The sequence below is a fragment of the Lemur catta genome, chromosome 12 (assembly GCF_020740605.2).
Source record: "Lemur catta isolate mLemCat1 chromosome 12, mLemCat1.pri, whole genome shotgun sequence".
Lineage (NCBI taxonomy): Eukaryota > Metazoa > Chordata > Mammalia > Primates > Lemuridae > Lemur > Lemur catta.
In genome coordinates, this window is record NC_059139.1 from 33,536,679 (window position 1) to 33,555,894 (window position 19,216).

Here is a 19,216-nt window from a genome sequence, read left to right on the forward strand (position 1 = left end):
TATCCCCACTTTTTAAAACCTTCAACTGATTCTAGTGTTTTTAAAAAGCAACATAGGACTGAGCAGAGCATGTCTGTGGGCCACATTCAGGCACAGGCTGTGTTTGCTACCTCTGCGACCTCAGCCAAGCGGCCTTCCCCTCACAGGTACCAAGGAAGGGAGGAGCCGCCATACTGGAAGATAGATTTGCAAAAACCCAGCAGAGGAAGGTGGCACTTGCTCAAAAATTTCCCTGGAGTCCCAAAAGTTAAATAAACATTTTTTAAAAATAAATCTTAGTTTAAAGCAGGAAAATTAAAGAAAAATAATTTGATGAAATGTCAGCTCTGTCACCTAAAATGATCGAGAAATTGAATGTTGATAATCTTACATTGCCTTAGCAGGTCTGTGTTTCTCTGACTCATCTACTGTCACTCTGTCCATTCCGAATGTTTCCCACTTGGGACGCTCTTCCCCGAGTCTCCTAGCCGACCTTCATGGTTGGGTTCAGCCACAAACTCCTTCAAGAATGTGTTTCTGACATTCCATTCCTCCCCCAAACTGGGATAGGCAGCCTGTGGTAGGCTAAATAATGCTCCCCAAAGATATCCAGATTTAATCCCTGGAATCTGTAAATGTTACCTTATATGGCAAATGGGCTACGAAGATGTGATTAAGTTAAAGATTAATTTAAATTGAGGTAGGGAGACTATCATGAATTTTCAGGGTGGGCCCTGAATATAATTGTATGCGTCATTATAAGAGGAAGGCAGAAGGAGGTTTGACTGCACACAGGAGAGAAGGCAATGTGACCACAGAGGCAAAGATTGGAGTGATACAGCCACAAGCCAAGAAATGCTGGCAGTCACCAGAAACTGGAAGAGGCAATGAATGGATTTTCCTATAGAGCCTCTGGAAGAAGCAAGACCCTGCTGACACCTGTGCTTCTGCCCAGTGCAACTGATTTTGGACCTCTGGCCTGCATAACTGTAAGAGTGTGTTTTAAGCCACTAAGTCTGTAGCACTTTATTACAGCAGCCACAGGGAACTAAGACATGGCCCTCCTTGTGCTTCCACATTTAACAGCGTGTGCCTCCAACAGAGCACTACCACATTGTATTAATAATAACATTTATCAAACACTAAATATTTGCCAAGCACTGGGATATATGAATTAGATAGATTTTAAGCTTCATCTCAACCTTATGAGGTAGTTACTATTATTTCCCCCATTCTATAGAGCTTAAAATTAAATTAAGCTTAATGGGGTTAAGTAACTTGAACAAGGATATAGAGTTTATAAGTAGTTGATCCAAGATTCAGGCCACTGCCTGCATACAATTGCACAGATCATTTATGAGTGGCATCTTATGGAATATGCAGTGCACAACCTTCACAACCAACCAGAGCAACCTTGCCAAGGTTTGAACTCTGACAAATTGATCTAGTCCCTGTGCTTTAAGCACCTCTGTTCATATTCCACTTTACTATTTTAATTTCTCTCCTACTATATTATATGCTCCTTAACACCAGGGACTTTGTCTTTTATCTAACTATCCTCAGGGAATAGCACAAAAATTGGCATCTAGGAATCCCATAATGAATAAATGAATAAATCTCTTCCCCTAAAGACAATTACTGCTAAAAAGGCACAAGGGGTTTAAGATGGAATCCAGAGGGCAAGTAAATAAACTGTTTTCTTTCTTCTCCATTAAGAACAACAATTCTCAAATTATACAGAGTAAAACAAAAATTTCTGCAGAAACTGGAGAGAAAATGCAGCAGTAATCATGCATTTGGGCATTTTAAATAAGTTCAAGTCTCTAGGGCCAGGTAGATAAAACCCCGAGTACTGACAACTTTTCCAGAACTGATACTTGCTAGTAATCTATGAAGAAAAGATAACAAATGAGAAAAATTCCCCCCTTCCTGATAGATAAATGTAGATTTTTCATGGTTTTCCGATAGGGAGGATATTCTGCCAGTGCCCAGATGGCACAAAGCTTACGGGATCCACGTCACCCTGAGTAAATCCCACCCATGACGTACTGAAGGGTTTGTCCCTGGCCTTCTGCTAGTCAGCTTATTAGCAGTGGCTTGAATAGAGATTTGTTTATCAGAATCGTTGATTCCTCTAAGTTGAAATCATAGTTAAAATATTCAAAAACAGGAATATAACTCAGCCAGGTGTGGTGGTGTCCCAGACTCAGGAGGCTGAGGTGGGGGGGATCGCTTGAGCCCAGGAGTTCAAGTCCAGCCTGGGCAACATAGCAATAAGAAAAGAAGAAGAAGAAGAAGAAGAGAATAAGAAAAAAAGGGAAAGAAGTAAGACTCAGAATAAAGTCTGGGACAAGGGCCAAAACTGGCAAAATTAAATTCAACAAGGATGCATGAAAAATCTTCCCATCTAGATGTTTATTTATTGCACGGGCATAAGATGGAAGAGAACTGGCACACAGTTGAAAAGACTGGCAATGTTAGACAATTACCACCAGAATATGAGCCAACAGTATGATGAAATTACCTTTTTCTTTAAAAAGCAGTACAATTTTAGGTCCCATTAAGGGAAAATAGTGTTCAGAATAGGAGCAGACTCTGCACCAGTCAGAACTCATCTGGGGAACCATGTCCAGTCCCAGAACTGTCCTTTAAGAAAGGAGATGGACGAGTCAGGGTTCAAAACCTGAGCTTATTTGGAGGAAAAGGACCACAGTGACAGAAGCCAGGATAAACACACCAATGGAGCAATGCCCCAACACATGTGAGGGTCCTGCTCACATGGAGTGAGGAAACCCAAGGTGTTTAGTTTAGAAGAAAGAAGGCCCAAAAGGAGCTGTCTTCAAATATTTAAAGGGATGCAATTTATGGAAAAAAGAAAATTTTCCTGTTATTGCTTTCTATGACAAAGCCAGGACCAATGAATGGGTGGAGGCAAATTTTTATTCAATTCAAATAATTTTGAAACAGCACAATTTCTCTTAACACTTTGAATACAAAGTACAATTCTCAGTCGCTCCCTGCACTAGGGACATATGGTTTATAGTGGTACAGATGAACATTATGTATTTTAATGTGATGTATTTTAATGTACATGTTTAAATGTTTTAAAACTTTCAGTGTTGACATAAAGTTTTTCCTTATAAAAAAATAATTTGGGAAAAATAAGTATATTGGAATACTCATTTGTTAGTATGAGTATTAAAATGTTCAGTAAAGAATAAATGATATGCAGATATGGCAAAAATCACGTAGGTGGTATGCAAATGACCACAGTTTGGGAAACACTGCTGTAGATTGTGCTATTTCATCTTCAATGTTTTTAAACTTTTGTTCCAGGATCTATCTCCTGCTGAGGAAATGCCTGTCGCATAGTTTTGAATGACTCAAGTATTTATTAATAGAGAGGAAGAGGAAGATAAGAAAAATAAGACAAAGAAGGGAAAAAGGATGAATGACTCGATACTCCAAGCACATCAGTTCAGTTTGTTTACCTTTAGAGTTCACATCATATTGACACTAAATTGGGAGGAATTCAGAGCACTAGGGCCAAAAAATAAATAGAAAGGATCCTAGAGAGGTTAAAAATAAGGTCAGGAAGTTAACAAAATGAAACAACTGAGAAAATAGAAACAAATATAGCTAATGACAAATAATCTGACACACAAATATTCAATGGGCGGGAAAATCTGGACGTGCCAGAAAAGACATGCTGGTGATGCCAGAGACTTGCTAGAACCTCGTGACAAAGACAAAAGTAACAAAGATGGCCCCGTTAACTCTCAAGCCCCTTCCTTAGCCTCTGTCTGCTATCGCAGTCACGCCACAACCACTGCCACCAGCCCAATGAAACAGCATTCAAATTTAGGGCTCCATACTATTTCAAATCAGTCATGAAGACCAAAATGTTCAGCCTCTTATTTTTGAACCTCCAATGTCCTTACATCCTAGTGTGCAATACAAACCAAACGAAGACTGTCAAGATCATTTTCAGGTAGGCATTATCCTTTGTTCTCCATTGCCAACGCCTGGCACTGGGGTCCCCAGAGCAACTTTAGCACCCACCCCTTTCCTTCTGTGGCTTTGGCCAAGGCTGCCTTCACTATCTCTGTTATCTGTCATCTTGACTTGTTGCCTGCAGACTTCCTATGACCCCTTCCAGATAACTTCAAAACACAGGAACAAGCTTTTTTGGTGTTTATTCTCCACTCCCTCTCCTCTTCAGACCCTTACGGTGATTTCATTTAAAACTAAATGTCTCCTGATAAATAAAACTCCTTTACCAGAGTACTACAGCGATGTTGACAACCATGTTTTCTTCTAAGTAAATATATTTATCTATTACAGAGAAATGGTTTAATACAGTTGAAATAATTTTGGTTATGAATTTGAAAGTCCTAAACTCTATTCTTGGTTGTTCCATTCATTAGTTCAGTGATCTTGGCTGAGTTAACTTCTTCCTATTTCAAAGAATTATTGGGAAGGAAATAATATATACACTAAAGGAGATTGTGTACGATATAAAGTTCTTAAAAGCATAAGTCATTTATTTAGCACTCAGTGATTTGTTGCCTTGTCATTCTTCCTTGTTTTGTGTGTGTTCTCATATCTCCAAAATCAATGTTATATTTGCGTGAGGCTGGGTCCTTCATTTGCACTTGACTTGTATCTGCTACTGTCCTGAGTTGGTGGATTCACTGAGTCAATTGCCTTATCCCATTCTTGACCCGAGGTCCCCCTCCCCAACCTTGACCTTCAACTCATCAATCTCTTCCCCTCCTTTGGGAAGCCTGCCTTCTTCTACTGAAAGATGCAGGTGGTTTTTCTAGCATACCACCCCCTATGCAGAGAAATCTGCAATTTTGATACATAGTCTGAGAATAGTCTTAATAGAGACAGAACATGGGAGTAATTTTGACAGGTTCCCAGAAGGCTGAGAAATGATGACATCAAAACATACACGAAGAAAGACTCTGAACAAAGAAACTGTGTGTTCATCCCACACTGTGCAGGGCAGGAGTTCCCCACACTGTTGTCTTGAAAGTTTGGTTAATGGGCCTGTATGGAAATTTATATCTAATGCTTTCACTGTTTGAAGCTCTTATGCCTTAGGAACATTAAATTAACAAACTGGCTCTGATTTCATCCTTGACAAGATACACTTAAGCTTTCAAAGTCATGTTCATATAGTAACAGATTTTCTGGTCAAACCAATCTGAACATCAGGCCTGCATAATAGTTTTATGTCTGCTTGTAAAAACTGGCATGCTTGCTTATACAACAATCATGTGCAAGTTTGTACAGCATAATTTTGGCCTTTTCAAATCCATTCAGCTCTGGATCACATGATGGGAATTTCTGCATTTTTAAAACAATGAACTAGAAACTATCACAATAATTTTATCAAAATAGTATCACCCTACGAGGTTCTGCCTGAGGGGTGATCAGTCAACATCCCTCCCAGAGATAACCACCTCCGTCTTCCCACCTCAAAGCGCAGTTACAACGAGATGGGTTTACATGGTTCAAATTATAGCAGGTGTTCTATGGATCAACTTTTAAAATGCAAGTTCCTGAGCCATTTGCTTGGACAGCCTGAGAAGTTAGTTAAAATATCTCATGCATTCAAAGAGACATGAAACACACTCACTACGGAAGACAAGGGGAAACAAACAAAAAAAGAGATCGATGTCTAAAGGTTCTCAAACTTCAACATGCACATGAGTTATGAGGGGATCTTGTAAAAATGCAGGTTCTGATTCAGGAAGTCTGGGTGGGGCCCGAGATGTTGTGTTTCTAACAAGTGCCCAGGTGATATCGATGAGCGATGCTGCAGGTCCAGGGGTCCCCCTTGGAGAGCACAGCCTATGTTTAAGTAACATAGTGTGCAATACTAGTGTGCAATATTAACACAGGGATTTGACTTTTTAAACAACTCAACCAGAGAACATCAAAGTAAAATTATCACAGTTAAGAAGTAACACGTCTTGTGTACACTTTTGTTCTTTACTAGACATTATGTTGAAAAAAGGAATATTTTCTGTATAATCATTTTTTCTATTATATCTATTTTTAGTGGGCCGCAAGAGTGGGAGTAAAGTAGTTTCTCTCACAGGTTTTACATGCCTAAGCTGTGAGCTTTGCTTGACTAACCCCAAACACACCCCCCCACGGAGCAGGCACCAGAAGAGCAGCACAGCCTCCCCTCCCCCACCAGCACAACTTCTAAAGCTCCACAATCTGTAGCGATGAGAAGGGCAATCTATGAGCTTCTCAGCTCATTGCCTGCACTCTGGAAACACACCATGACACCAAAGGTCAGGCCCAAGTTGAACAAAGCACCTTAATTCAGAACTTTCTTGTGTCTTAGGGCAGATTCTAAGGTGACTAAAGCAACCATGGATTTGAGGATATGCAGCCCTCAATTGCCTTCCCATACCGACCCCTAAAATTCATGACCTTTAGCAACAGCAGAGTTAGGCCTCCTGTAGCAGACAACAGCCAGCAGAAAAAATAAAGACAAAAAATGAAGCAATTAGATGATGTACCCAACTAAAAATAGGTTTGGAGCTTTTTGTTTTGGATTTTTGTTAAAATTACCATATTTAACTATTACATTCCTGCTTTATTATAGAGTTCAATGTTTTTCTGTCTACACATTGTAGCCCATTGGTGAATCATGAAATCATTTTCATGGGTCAGAACCAGGCTGTTTTAAAAATGCAATGAGATGCATCATAGTTCAAAGGAGAAGTACTGTTTCATGAAACTTCTCAGTTGTATGTGTATGTATATATGTGTGTGTACTCAGTTATGTTTGTTGTAAAGTGCATTTCTTACCTGAAGTCATGATCAAAAATTTGAAAAACCCTATAGTTTTTCTTTACGATAGAGCAGGGATTTTCAACACCTTCATTGTTTTCAATCTATCTTTACTCTATTCACCTGGCATTTGACTGCCTTAGCTAGATGAAGTCAGAGTAAATAGACTTTTCAGATATTTCACTGCTCTTTCCACTATAAATTCCTTGAACTCATATAGCATGTTTAATCCACACATATAATACTAAATTCCTTCAGGTCATCATATTAATAGGTCACATTTAGTCAACATTCTAAACGTCCTGGGTACTATACTCAACCCACTTCATCCAACCAAGGTGCTCAATCAGTATACGGGATCCTTACCATGGTAGAGAGCACTTCATGGCTTTCAAGTCACAAGAGCACCATCTTCTGGTGAAATAGTTTCTTTGTAGGGCATGCTAAGGAGCTACCAAAAATGTCCTGATTTTTCTAGTAAAAATTGCAATTACATCACTAATACATTGAAATTCTTTAAAGCTCCTTGTTTCACTCAGGACTTTCACTCCATTCTCCTCCTAAGAAGGGTCTTTCTGTTTTTTAGCAGTGAAAGGAGCTAATCTGTCCTTCCCGGTTTTCCGTTAAACTACGCTGGTTTCAAGTTTCAGCTCCTCCTTGAATTCCAGCCTGCTGAGACTTCTCTCTAGAATCATCCAAAATGGAGCCTCTTACAGCTTACCCATTAAAATGTGCCGGGCCCAAAGCAAAGGTATTTGCAGTTTTGCTGTCAATGGTTCTATGCACAGTAATGCTGTTTCTTCTACAACTAAAATTCCTAAAACCTAAAATCAACAGTTTTTATGCCTTTGAAGTAAAGGATGCAAAAGGAAGGACCGTGTCTCTGGAAAAGTTTAAAGGCAAAGTAAGTTGTATCTTTTGATTTGTATTTTCATTGTTTTTCCATATCTCAGCTTATTCTTTTAATGGAATCAATTTTTTACTGTTACATGGTCATAAGTTAGAATTCAGTCTTCAGAATAATGGTATTAGTACATCACTTTAGTTATTATAAACTTTGATTATCTTGTTTCCTTTAAAATGTTTTAATGTCTGTGCTGAATTAATACTTTAAGTTGCTTAGAAAATGCTTATAGTTGATAATGTGAATATGGTGGCATTTATTAGCAAATGTATTAATTCTATCCTCTAACATTCAATTATCCTGTTATCTTTTATTTCAAAACAAACTTTCGGGACATGAGTACCTAATGCTTTTTTAATGACAGTACTATTTCAGGGTCTGCTTGAAATACATTCAGGTTATGGTTTTTAATAAAATTGAATATATCTGAAAATATAAAATAACCATCTATCAGAAGTTATAGTCCCCCAAAATGCTTTAAGACTTTAATTACTTGCAGGATTTTTTTTTTAATCTTTTGCTTCACTTTCCGGTTGGATTTTTTTCTTTTTCCGGGAGGTTTCACTAGTTGTAAACGTGGCTAGTGACTGCCAACTCACAGACAGAAATTACTTAGCACTGAAGGAACTGCACAAAGAGTTTGGACCATCGCACTTCAGCGTGTTGGCTTTTCCATGCAATCAGTTTGGAGAATCGGAGCCCCGCCCCAGCAAGGAAGTAGAATCTTTTGCAAGAAAAAACTACGGAGTAACATTCCCCATCTTCCACAAGATTAAGATTCTAGGATCTGACGCAGAACCTGCATTTAAATTTCTTGTTGGTAAATATCTACTTTGCCTCACCAGTATAACGTTTTCGATTGCTTTTTGTTTTTAAACAAATATACCAGGAAAATACTTTCCTATTTCATTTGAAATGTTGGATTGGGAAAGTTTATAAAAACTAACAAAGAGCGAGAATTTCATTCTTTGTAATTTTCTAGAAGTTATGCTTCCCTGAAATCAATGTTTTAGCTTCTTAGATGGCAAAAGAATTCCACTCCAATGTATTTTATTCCTTATAACCATCTCCTTGAAATTACTTAAGGTGTAGCCACAGCTATTTTCACAAAATATCTCAATTCTCCTCTCATTTAACTAGCATTTGGGGAAATGTCCCTTCCCATGATTAAAGCTGCACATTTCTCATGAATATTGCTGAGCATTTTTAAGCATATCTTTGTGGTTAACTTTATGTTGCCTTTCTAATCTGGGACAATATCCTCAAGGATGAATATCTCAGTTTACCAGATTTTTGCTAAAATTCAAAACAATATGACCAGATTTTTTCAGAGGGCAGTAGTGTTAGGCTACCTCTACAATTAAGCTAGCTACAGAAGTCTATTTAAAGACTTGCCAAGGTCAGTTAGCATGAAGGTAGTGTGGTACAGTGACAGTAGAAGCTTTGGCCTCAGACTACCTGGGTTCAAAAGCAAACTGTTGCTTTTGCTGTGTGGCTTCAGGCATATGACTTAACTTCTCTGTGCCTGTTTTCTCATTTGTAAAATGAGGCTATCAATAGTACCTACCTCCTAATATTGTTTGGAGGATTAAATGTGTTAATAGTAAAAATAAAGTACTTAAACACTGCTTACTCTATGCCATTCTAAAGGACAATGAGCTAATGTTCTCTCACCTAACTTATTTTGATAACATCTTCAGACCTATTTGCACTGTAGATAATTTGAGTTTTGATAAAACTATGACCTAAGGCAATCAAGCTTTCAAACCAACCAACCAAATAATGATGCTCTATAATATTTCATGTAAGTGTGAAATCAGAATCTTCTGAAAACATCATATTCAATTTTTAGGGAAAGTTGATATAACACCTAACACCATGAATAGCAACCACAGTGAAGTCTTTATTCCTTTTGTTCTTGAGGTACATTGAGGAAAGAAAAGCCAAAGCACATGCCCTTGAACTAATCACTCCTCAGTTACAGCAGCCAGATACTTGGGCACAATAGCTCAGAGGTCATTCCCCTTTATCACTAAGAAGGCTTCTGAAACCCCACTTACCCTGTATAATCAAAAAGGTTAACTGTGATTTAAAGTTTCACTGAACTTAGATGGGAAGGGTAACAGAGCCCACAGGTTAAGAGCACAAGCTCTGGAGTAAGAAGGCCTGGGCATCGGTCCCGGCTCTACCCCTCACTAGCTATGTGACTTTGGGTCTAGGCCTCCATTTTCCTCATCTGCAAAACAGAGATAATAATAATATCTCTCTCATAGGGTTGCTGTAAAGATTAAATGAGAGGATCCATTTAAAGCACAGAGCATACATTACTAGGCACATAATAAGCACTTAATAGATTTCAGTTATATTTTTCCTCATGTTAGTCAATAATATGAACATAAATCCTGAATGATATAAATAGAGAAAACATCCACATTTTTTGCATAAAGTTAGATTTATCAAAAGGACATCATAATTTCTCAAAGTGAGATGATTATTTAGAATTTCTTACCGTTTTCAGCTATATAATATACAACAATACTAAAACCATTGGTATATTTAATGTGAAAGGCAATCCATATATTTCCATTACCAAGGACCTTTAAGACATCATTTTGTCTTTAAAAATGTTGAGAAACTGAAAGTTTTGAGCTGGTGACAGGTAAAATTTTTTTTAGATCAATAAATCTAAAATATTAATAAACAGCATTGTTTCATTTCATGATTCTAGATAAGCAGATTCGTAAGTGAAGTCATCAAATATATTGAAATCTGGCTACTCAAACCTTGAATTTTGCTTGTTTGGGTGTTTTGCTTTATTTTCTTTTGGTTTTGACATTATGACAAACTAGTATGTCATACTAAAGTTGTTATTTACACAGATACTAATAGAAATAAAAATCTTGACAAAGAATAAAATTATGCTCATGTAAATATGTTCTGGATATTTTAGATTCTTCAAAGAAGGAACCAAGGTGGAATTTTTGGAAGTATCTGGTCAACCCTGAGGGTCAAGTTGTGAAGTTCTGGAGGCCAGAGGAGCCTATTGAAGTCATCAGGCCTGACATAGCAGCTCTGGTTAGACAAATGATCATTAAAAAGAAGGAGGATCTATGAAAATGCCATTGAGCCATTCTAATGCAATAGTCAGAACACAGAAATGTCTCCATGAGGGTTTGGTCTCCTTTAAACACTCTGACAATCAAATGTGGCAATGAAGGATGACTTTTTTCATGTTATCTTGCTGGTCTGTGGTAATGAATGTCCCCAGGATAAAGATGTTACCCAAAGAAAAATAAAGAGTAGCCAAAGAATCAAAAGGAAATATATAAAATACCATACTAAAAAATTCAGAATACACAGTGATCAATGTGCTTCAATAGCATATTGCTCAACTTGACATTTTCTCGAATTGTACTTGAGGCAAACACCAACACACTAGACCACTGTTTGGATTCAAGAACACTGTTACTGTGTGTGACTGAAATTTTTGGAGTAACTGTAAATGAATATGTTGATGTAATACACACAAAATAAATGTTGAAAAATGTAAAATATATATACATAAATTCAAACCTTTATATATGTTTGTTTTGTGTACAGGATTTTGTATGGTTTGTTTTGGGGTTTTATTTTTTAAGTACAGGTTCCTAGTATGTTTTACTATATCTGGCCAGTCATTTATAAAAGGTATTATCATAACATTTGAAAAAGCTTTCATCATTTTTAATATTTCTCTCCCCATTATTTTTTAGAAGCAACTCAAATTGCATAATTAGAATATTAACAGTTCAGTCTATGTTAATTTTTGAGTGAAAATCCCAAGTGTAGGAAAAAGGACATGAGTATATGAGCATTTAGCTTCATTCTTTATAGGTTGATTTCAGTTGCTAATATATTCACATTGGATTAGCCATTTGGAAAGAATTCAATGCTCCATCATTCTGATAGCTATCAACTCCAGTCAAAACTCTAATGTAAAAAGGGGGTTGATTGCAATCACACAATCCTAAACTGTGGATCAGCAATCACTGCAACTTTTGGTGGAGTCATAATATACTTTTTCTCTCCAAGTCATGACCTTTATATTTTGTCAGCCTTATAATTATTAACAAAGCAAGCTGCCAAGTTGGTGAAGGTTAATTACTGCTCTATGAAATATATATTCATTGCATAAAAGATTCAAACAGAAAGACAGGCCAAAAATATATGTGAAAACACAGTCATGTAAAATTTGGCTAAGAAGGAAGAAGACTCAATTTAAATAGCCTGTGACTTGATTCCCAAATTCTGACCTGATGGACGAAAGTGAAGATTAGGGGTGTGAGCAGAAGTGCACATGCCAGCACCTCACGGGCAAGAGACTCCCCACTGCCAGATGGGCGATAATGGAAATGCACAGGACTGTTCCTATGAACGTGACGCAGATGAACATCCTGCCCAAGTCACTAGTTCTCTCCAACGCCACATAAAGTGGGTTTCTTCCCTTATGTATTTCCAGCCCTGCTTGCCTTATTTAACCTGTAGTCTCCGCTATAGTCAGTGCTTGACTCTCTCCCCTTGCCTTTTGGGCAAGCAGAGCAAGTAAGTGGGGATTTGAAAGTTTGTCATACATATTGCCTTGAAAGAAATGAAATTCCTGTGTCCACTCAGGGTTCCATAACAGGCTATTTGTGCCAAAAGAGGAAGTGAAGCCATTTGCCGATATGCTACTACCCGTAACTCAGCTGTCTCATAGGAATGCCGCCAGACAAAACACACACTGAGGAAAAGTTAAATCTTTCTTGAATCTTGTCTCTACATCAAAAAGTCTGGGACATAGACTGCTACAGGGTGCCTGAACAATGGAGTCTAACTGAAAAATACCAGGCATCACACAAAAGAGTATTCAGCTGTTGTCCACATGACAAGAGAAAGGGGCAAAATCAAATGCATTTTAACTGTGGTGATGAATCCACTGACGGAGGTTTTGCTTTGGTTTGTTTCCTTTGGTGGATGGTGGAGAGGAATACCTCATACCAACTCCATCATCTCACGGCAGATGTAACTACACAGAATGTCAGAGATCAGAATAAATATGAATTTGCCCAAAATGTACCATGAAAGTTGTACTTCATTTTTGAAAATGTTTAATAATTATAGTGTATCTATAGTATGTACATACATACATGTATATATAATTCTTAAGTATAGTATATATGGCATATACGTAATGGTGGCTGATAAATGTTTAACAACAGACTCTGGAGGGGGAACTCTGAAGTGCAGCAAGTGCCAGTCTCCATGTAAACACTCCCACATGGCCAATTTCAATCTTCCAATGGTTTAATAACCACCTTGGAAAATTTCTGGAAAATTTAACAATTAGTTCTTATAAACCAATACAAGCTGGCTCCAGCACACCAAAATTCTCAAAAATTAGATTTTATCAGGGTAACAAAAGACTTTCCAAAGGAAAAAAATCTATATCAAAACATATCATGTATACTCTTTCACTATAAATACTCTATTTGACAGGTGTTATAAAAACGTGGAGGTATATGCAGTTTCTGAGTTATGAAAGGCTGCTAATAGTATTCTGCCTAGTCACACTAAAATCTAATGACCTTACTGGATTGTCTGCAGATAATATCAAGTAGGAAAATGGATGGAAGGAAGGAAGTCCAAGAAGAAATACAAAATATCATGTTAATTTGTGGTGTCTCTTTGAAAGAAAAATGACGTGTTTCATTGGAGCTGATACAGGGTTACTGTCCATATTTAGTCCTCGGCTTGATTTCATCTTTCCCATGGAATAATAAAACTAATCCATCACACTCCTTCCCACTCTTCCCTTCCCCTCCTCCTGCTGAATTGTTAAGCCTGTACCTTGCGAGTCGCAGTCTCTTTGTGTTTGGGGGGAGGGGGGGTTGGAATAAAGAGCAGCAAGGAGTGAGGAATTAGACAGCCATTCAAAGGACAGTGATGGCAAGTGAGGCTCCCACTCCTTCTCTCTCTCTTTTTTTTTTTTTTTTTTTGAGGGTCTCGCTCTGTTGCCAGGGCTGGAGTGCAGCGGCATCATCATAGCTCACTGTAACCTCAAACTTCTGAATCACGAAATCCTCTTGCCTCAGCCTCCCAAGTAGCTGGGAGTACAGGTGTATATCATCATACCTGGCTAATTTTTCTATGTTTTGTAGTGACGGGGTCTCGCTATGTTGCCCAGGCTGGTCTTGAACTCCAGGCCTCAAGTGACCCTCCCTCCCACCTTGGCTTCCCAAAGTGCTAGGATTTCAGGCATGAGCCACCACACCTGACCTTCTCCTTCTCTTTTTTCAATCTCTTCCCCTCTGCTTATTCCATGACTTCCCAATGTATATCCCTTTCTTTCTCTCTCCCTTCTTTGGAAACATTTTCTTTTTGAATTTATGCCTTCATTTTCCTCCTTACCCATTGATCTCTTTAACTTATTATTATTTCATTCTCTTCTTTCCCTCTTTTCTCATCATCTCAATAGTATGGAACTAAAGAATAACTTTAAATATGTATCCTGTTTATTAAGTATAAATGTTGGTGTTTTATGTCTTGCTCTGTAATTTAAAAAAATTAAAACATAAAGGCCAAGCCTTCTAAATTTAGTAGGTTTTTTTAATTTTATTTTATTTATTTTTTTTTTTAGACAGAGTCTCGCTCTGTTGCCCAGGCTAGAGTGAGTGCCATGGCGTCAGCCTAGCTCACAGCAACCTCAAACTCCTGGGCTCAAGCGATCCTCCTGCCTCAGCCTCCCGAGTAGCTGGGTCTACAGGCATGCGCCATCATGCCCGGCTAATTTTTTCTATATGTATTTTTAGTTGGCCAGATAATTTCTTTCTATTTTCAGTAGAGACAGCGTCTCACTCTTGCTCAGGCTGGTCTTGAACTCCTGATCTTGAGCGATCCACCCACCTTGGCCTCTCAGAGTGCTAAGGATTACAGGCATGAGCCACCACGCCCGGCCTAGTAGGTTTTATTTTTATCAACAGGTCAGTGACTCTATATAAAATAAGATGTTGAAATTTAACCTTAAAAAAAAATATGAAAACAATATTTACATGCAAGAGATACTTAAACACAAAGATCCTGAAAATAAAATAATACTTGGGCAACAACAAAAATAGGTCGAAATTGGAAAGTAGCAAAATGCATAAGAATCAAATTGTAGGTATCTATTTAACCTATGTTCTAGAAATATGTTTAAATTTAAATAAGGTAAGCCTAAAAATTATTTTACCAATAACTTATAATCCAGTACAGTAGGGAGTGTGATATATTTCTCACATCTCATTTAGGGTGTAACTAACTGACCAGACCACCAAAGTCAGTTCTACTAACTGGCTGCAGGTGTCCACATGAGCACACTGCATGCCCTGGGAGCCCGCACACATCTGCTGCTGCTGCACAGGTCAAAGTGGCCTCCAAAGGAATGAGGAAATATTCAAAATCACACTTTATGGTCAATTCTTCCCACTTCACAAGTTGGAACTCATGCTCTCTTCCAAATATTTTATGAGCCTATGATTTTACAGAAGATGAAGTGAAGAACTGAGACAAATCTTCCAAACAATTCAACCCATCCCCCACCAAAAGAAAACTCCCCAATGTTCTTGATAGTTCAAATGAAAATGTTTTAGTTGATTGAATCATCTGAAAAATTACCTCGAGTCTCCCTTCAGCTGGTACACACACGGTCATGGTTATAGGGATCTACTCTAATGCCATATAAAGAAACTGATGGCCCAGAAAGAATACCAAAGATTTAGTTGAAAATTTGGGGAAACATTGTAGGCTCTCCATTCCAAATTATCATTATATTCTAAATCTTATATTAAGAATATATATATATAATTTCACAAATACTTTACCACTGTCTACCTAGGACTCCAAAAATACTACCTGAAATTTTTTAGGTAATTAATTGTAGTACTTTCTTCACCATTAAAAAGCTATTCATTGTATCATACCTGAGTAACTGAACCGCAATAATAATTTTTGGTAAACAGTGCCCTTCTTCACAGCAAACACACACACACACTAATTACAGATTTAGTTACACTCCGATGTTCATTGTATATGCAATAAGATAGCAGTTGCATGTTAGCTGATGCCATTCACATAATCAACCAGCTAACAATACACTGCCAACCCATCACACACAGGTACCCGATGTACTTCATTAACAAGAAGAATTTATCCAGAAGCAAGTGGCAGGGTAGTTGTGGCTGCTGACTTGACCCAAAGCAGCCAGCTAACAATACACTGCCTACCTGATTCAGGACATTGCCCATTTTCATGGCCCATGAAGTCACTGAGGCTAAATTTACAATATGAAACACAGTAGCAAAACTTTAATCTTACTTAACAGTCACATTAAAAAAAATGTATAGGCAAAAGTTGTTACTCTAAAACTATATGGAATAAAATCAATATTTTCTTGAATCTAGCCCAAAACTTGAAAGTTAAAAAAAACTAAAAAAGAAAAGCTTTCAGAATATTTACACTTAGGTTTTCCAAATTAAAGGTTTGAATAATGAAGATATGTTATTATTATACAAATGAATTTAAAAAATACTTAACTATAGCTTTTTAAATTACTTCTATTTACTGATCAAAAGATCAGTTGTCTGTGGTAGGCAGTAAAATTTCTAGAAGTCATAATAATACATAAGCTGAGCATGAGACAAAATTGCAACAATGTTTGGGGGTGGGGAGTCAATATTAAAGTATTTAAGGAATTTAAGTACTTAAATGACATTAGTTTTCTCCCACTATAAATGATATTAGTCATTGAGTTCTGAAAGTGCAGTTATGTGTTCACTTCAGAGTGTCACCACTTGAATATAGAAAAATTTATAGAATATCTAGAAAAATCTATAAAAACGGTGATGGATTTGAAACATATCTATGAGTAAAGGTTAAAGGATGGTTAACTATTTAGTCTAGAGAGAAACATGGTAAATGATATTCATGAGAGATTTAGAGCATATGAGGGCTGTTAGAAAAAATCATTTAAACTTGTTTATTTTTACACTTATTACAAGAGAAACTAAAAAGACTTTTGGGTTTGTTCTTTCAAGGAGAAAAGGTACTACGTTTGATCAACTTTTAAATGTCTAACGTAAAAGCCGCGCGTTGTGCCACTTCTCCACATTGTCCACAAGATGGCACCATCTCCATTTCTTTGGGGAGCAGGCTTCCGAGTGCAGCAGAGGGGAGTGCAACCAGCAGCTGTTAACTGAAATTGTAACAGCCAGCTAGCAATGCACTGCCTACCCGACACATCCGGGCTTTACCTTTCGCTGTTGAGGCAAAAACTAGAAAGCACCAGATAACAAATGAGTACCATTATTTGTCCGTGATCTTCAGTTTCTTAAAGAAATTTTTTTTAGTATGTAATCAGATGCTGTAGTGACAGAGATTGATTTTTTTTAATCCTATTTTCAGACCAGCCCACACTTTCTACAAATACCTTCTTTAGCAAGAATGAATTTGTTCAAGATCAGCATTGAGATAGTGAACAAGCAGCTCTGGACACTCACCTTGGGGGAACCTTGACTCCTCTTCTGCTTCATGTCTTCGGCGAGCACCCGCATGATACTCCCCTTTGAAAACACAGATAAATTGAGAGAAACTAATTAGGAACACCATAACGTCAGGTGTGGAGCTTCTCTGGATCCTGTGCTTGTCAAACTACCTCCACTTTTAAGCCACTAGGCGTCTCCAGAATATAACTAAACTACACGACTCAAAATTAAGACCAATCTGTCTCTAGTTCAGGACTGTTAAAAATAATAATAATAATACCACCAGGGTGTAGAGTCTTGTACCACCTCTTGATCCAAACAGGTATCACAACCGGTGTCTTCGGCAAGAAGCCGTTTTACGGCGTCGGGCGAGCAACGCAAAGGGCCTGACTCACCCACAGCATCTCCTCCTCGGTGGGGACCCTCCGCGGGGCGGTGCGCTCCAGTTTCCACTCCATCTCCCACCTGGACTTCGCCTCTCCTCAACCGCCTCTGGTTTTCCTCCCAGGCCTGAGCCAGTCTTGACGCCTAACCGTCAAAGCCCTAGAGCCTCGTCCCCCCGTTCGCCATATTTCACCACCTCCCTCCCTCTGCCCCACTGCCCCCAGCGCTCCCGCACGGCGTTCCCCAGGGTCCCACTTAAAAAGCCGGCGGGGCGGCACCTAGAGCGGGAATCCCGCTCGCCGGCTTCTCATTGGCCGGCGTCGCAGTGACGTTGCAGGCCGGGAGGGCTTCCCCGCCCTCGCCTCCCGCTCGCGGCGCCCCCACCCGGCCGGCCGAGGCGCGCGGCCGAGCGCCAAGCTTTGCCGCCGGCAGTGGCGGGCCCGCGGCTGGGCCCGGCGCCGAGGGCCGCCGCGGCGGCAGGAGGCGGAGGGGTTGGCGGGCGAAGAAGCGGGTTCTGGGAGTTCATGATCTGTCCATTTTCAGAAACAAGAATGTTTACTTATAACGGCCCTGAGCCCTTTTCCTTAGCTCCCGGGTCTCTTTCTCCACCCCCACCCCGCCGCGCAGGGATCGGAGGGGCAGTAACTCCCCGGCCTCTGTCCGTTGGTAACCATCGGTCACCGTCTGTGTCAGCTACTGATTTTAGACGTGTTCCCCCATCAGCTCTTCCCCCGTTTTAAACAGGCAAGAAAACGTGGCGAGATTTCTACGCTGATGGGAATGTGCATTGACAAATGTATTCAATAAATTCTTCTCTGCTCTATACCCATTGGGAAGTGGTCAGGGCCTCTCACTTGAGCTTCCGCGCTACGTTCCTAAACTGGAGGTTGGTGAGAGAGGCGAAGGTAGTGGAAGAGCCAGAGACAGGCTCAGAAGGAGTGACAAGCCAGCAAGACAACTGAGCAGACGGGGGACTCGGGGATAAAGGGGAGAGGATGATACTGAGGGTTGAGGGAGGGGTCTGGGGGGCAATGACAAGGAGCCAGATGGGCTGTGCAGCCTTAGCTGCCCAGCTGAGCAGCCAAGAGAGGCAAGCTGTGCCATATGGCATGAGGGTAAACTGTGTCTGGGAAACCTCTGACAGTCTGGCAGCCTACTTTCCCTCCCGCCCTCTCTCCCTCCCTCTTCATAGCCTCCCCCGCCCCCCACCGCACTGGACATTGGATTGCATTTTGCTCTAGTGCAATATGCGGGTTTCTGTATTTTTAAGGAAAGAGTTCATAGATACCAAATACTGAAAAGGATACGTAATCAAAAAAAAAAAAAACCCTCTTTAAAACAGACTCTCCTGCTTTCCTTCATACTGAAAGCAAGAAAAATTGGCATTCACACTAAGAGCTAAGCTTAGACTAGTTTTCCACGTACAACCATAATGCTGCAACAGGGTAACTTAATCTTCAAGTGAGATTTACCAAATGCTTGATAGTCAAATAACTCTCGGATCTCTAAGTTTCACTGACAAGAATTCTACTTTCTTTGCGTTGCATTCAAAGGAGTACTCATTCCAACTTCCAGTAAATCCTTTCAGCAAATA

General features: G+C 39.2%; 2 protein-coding genes across 4 annotated transcripts in view; one reads left to right on the top strand and one right to left on the bottom strand.

Annotated features, from left to right (window-relative positions):
• Positions 1–17,839, bottom strand: part of CDC20B (cell division cycle 20B) — a 52,639-nt gene extending 34,800 nt beyond the window's left edge. For both annotated transcript variants that reach the window (XM_045565647.1, XM_045565646.1), the window contains exons 1-2: positions 17,634–17,839; positions 17,254–17,316 (exon numbers count right to left, since the gene is read on the bottom strand). In XM_045565647.1, coding sequence (XP_045421603.1) covers positions 17,254–17,316; positions 17,634–17,696 — 126 coding nt within the window. In that variant the 5' untranslated portion in view covers positions 17,697–17,839. The remainder of the gene's footprint in view (positions 1–17,253; positions 17,317–17,633) is intronic.
• Positions 7,458–11,280, top strand: GPX8 (glutathione peroxidase 8 (putative)). 2 transcript variants are annotated; one of them, XM_045565648.1, is made up of 3 exons: positions 7,458–7,702; positions 8,261–8,522; positions 10,653–11,280. In XM_045565648.1, the coding sequence occupies exons 1-3, from the start codon at positions 7,499–7,501 to the stop codon at positions 10,814–10,816; spliced, it is 630 nt and encodes a 209-aa protein (XP_045421604.1). In that variant the 5' UTR covers positions 7,458–7,498; the 3' UTR covers positions 10,817–11,280. The 2 variants fall into 2 exon arrangements, with proteins under 2 accessions (XP_045421604.1, XP_045421605.1); XM_045565649.1 differs by lacking the exon at positions 8,261–8,522 and having other exon boundaries at positions 7,481–7,702.
• Positions 17,840–19,216: the final 1,377 nt, after the last annotated feature.

Excerpts from the sequence above, each read along its gene's own strand:
- GPX8 (XM_045565648.1), top strand. The coding sequence starts at position 7,499 with ATGGAGCCTCTTACAGCTTACCCATTAAAATGTGCCGGGCCCAAAGCA. Across the intron at positions 7,703-8,260 it reads TGGAAAAGTTTAAAGGCAAA|GTTTCACTAGTTGTAAACGT; the intron begins GTAAGTTGTATC and ends TTTTTCCGGGAG. Across the intron at positions 8,523-10,652 it reads TGCATTTAAATTTCTTGTTG|ATTCTTCAAAGAAGGAACCA; the intron begins GTAAATATCTAC and ends TGGATATTTTAG.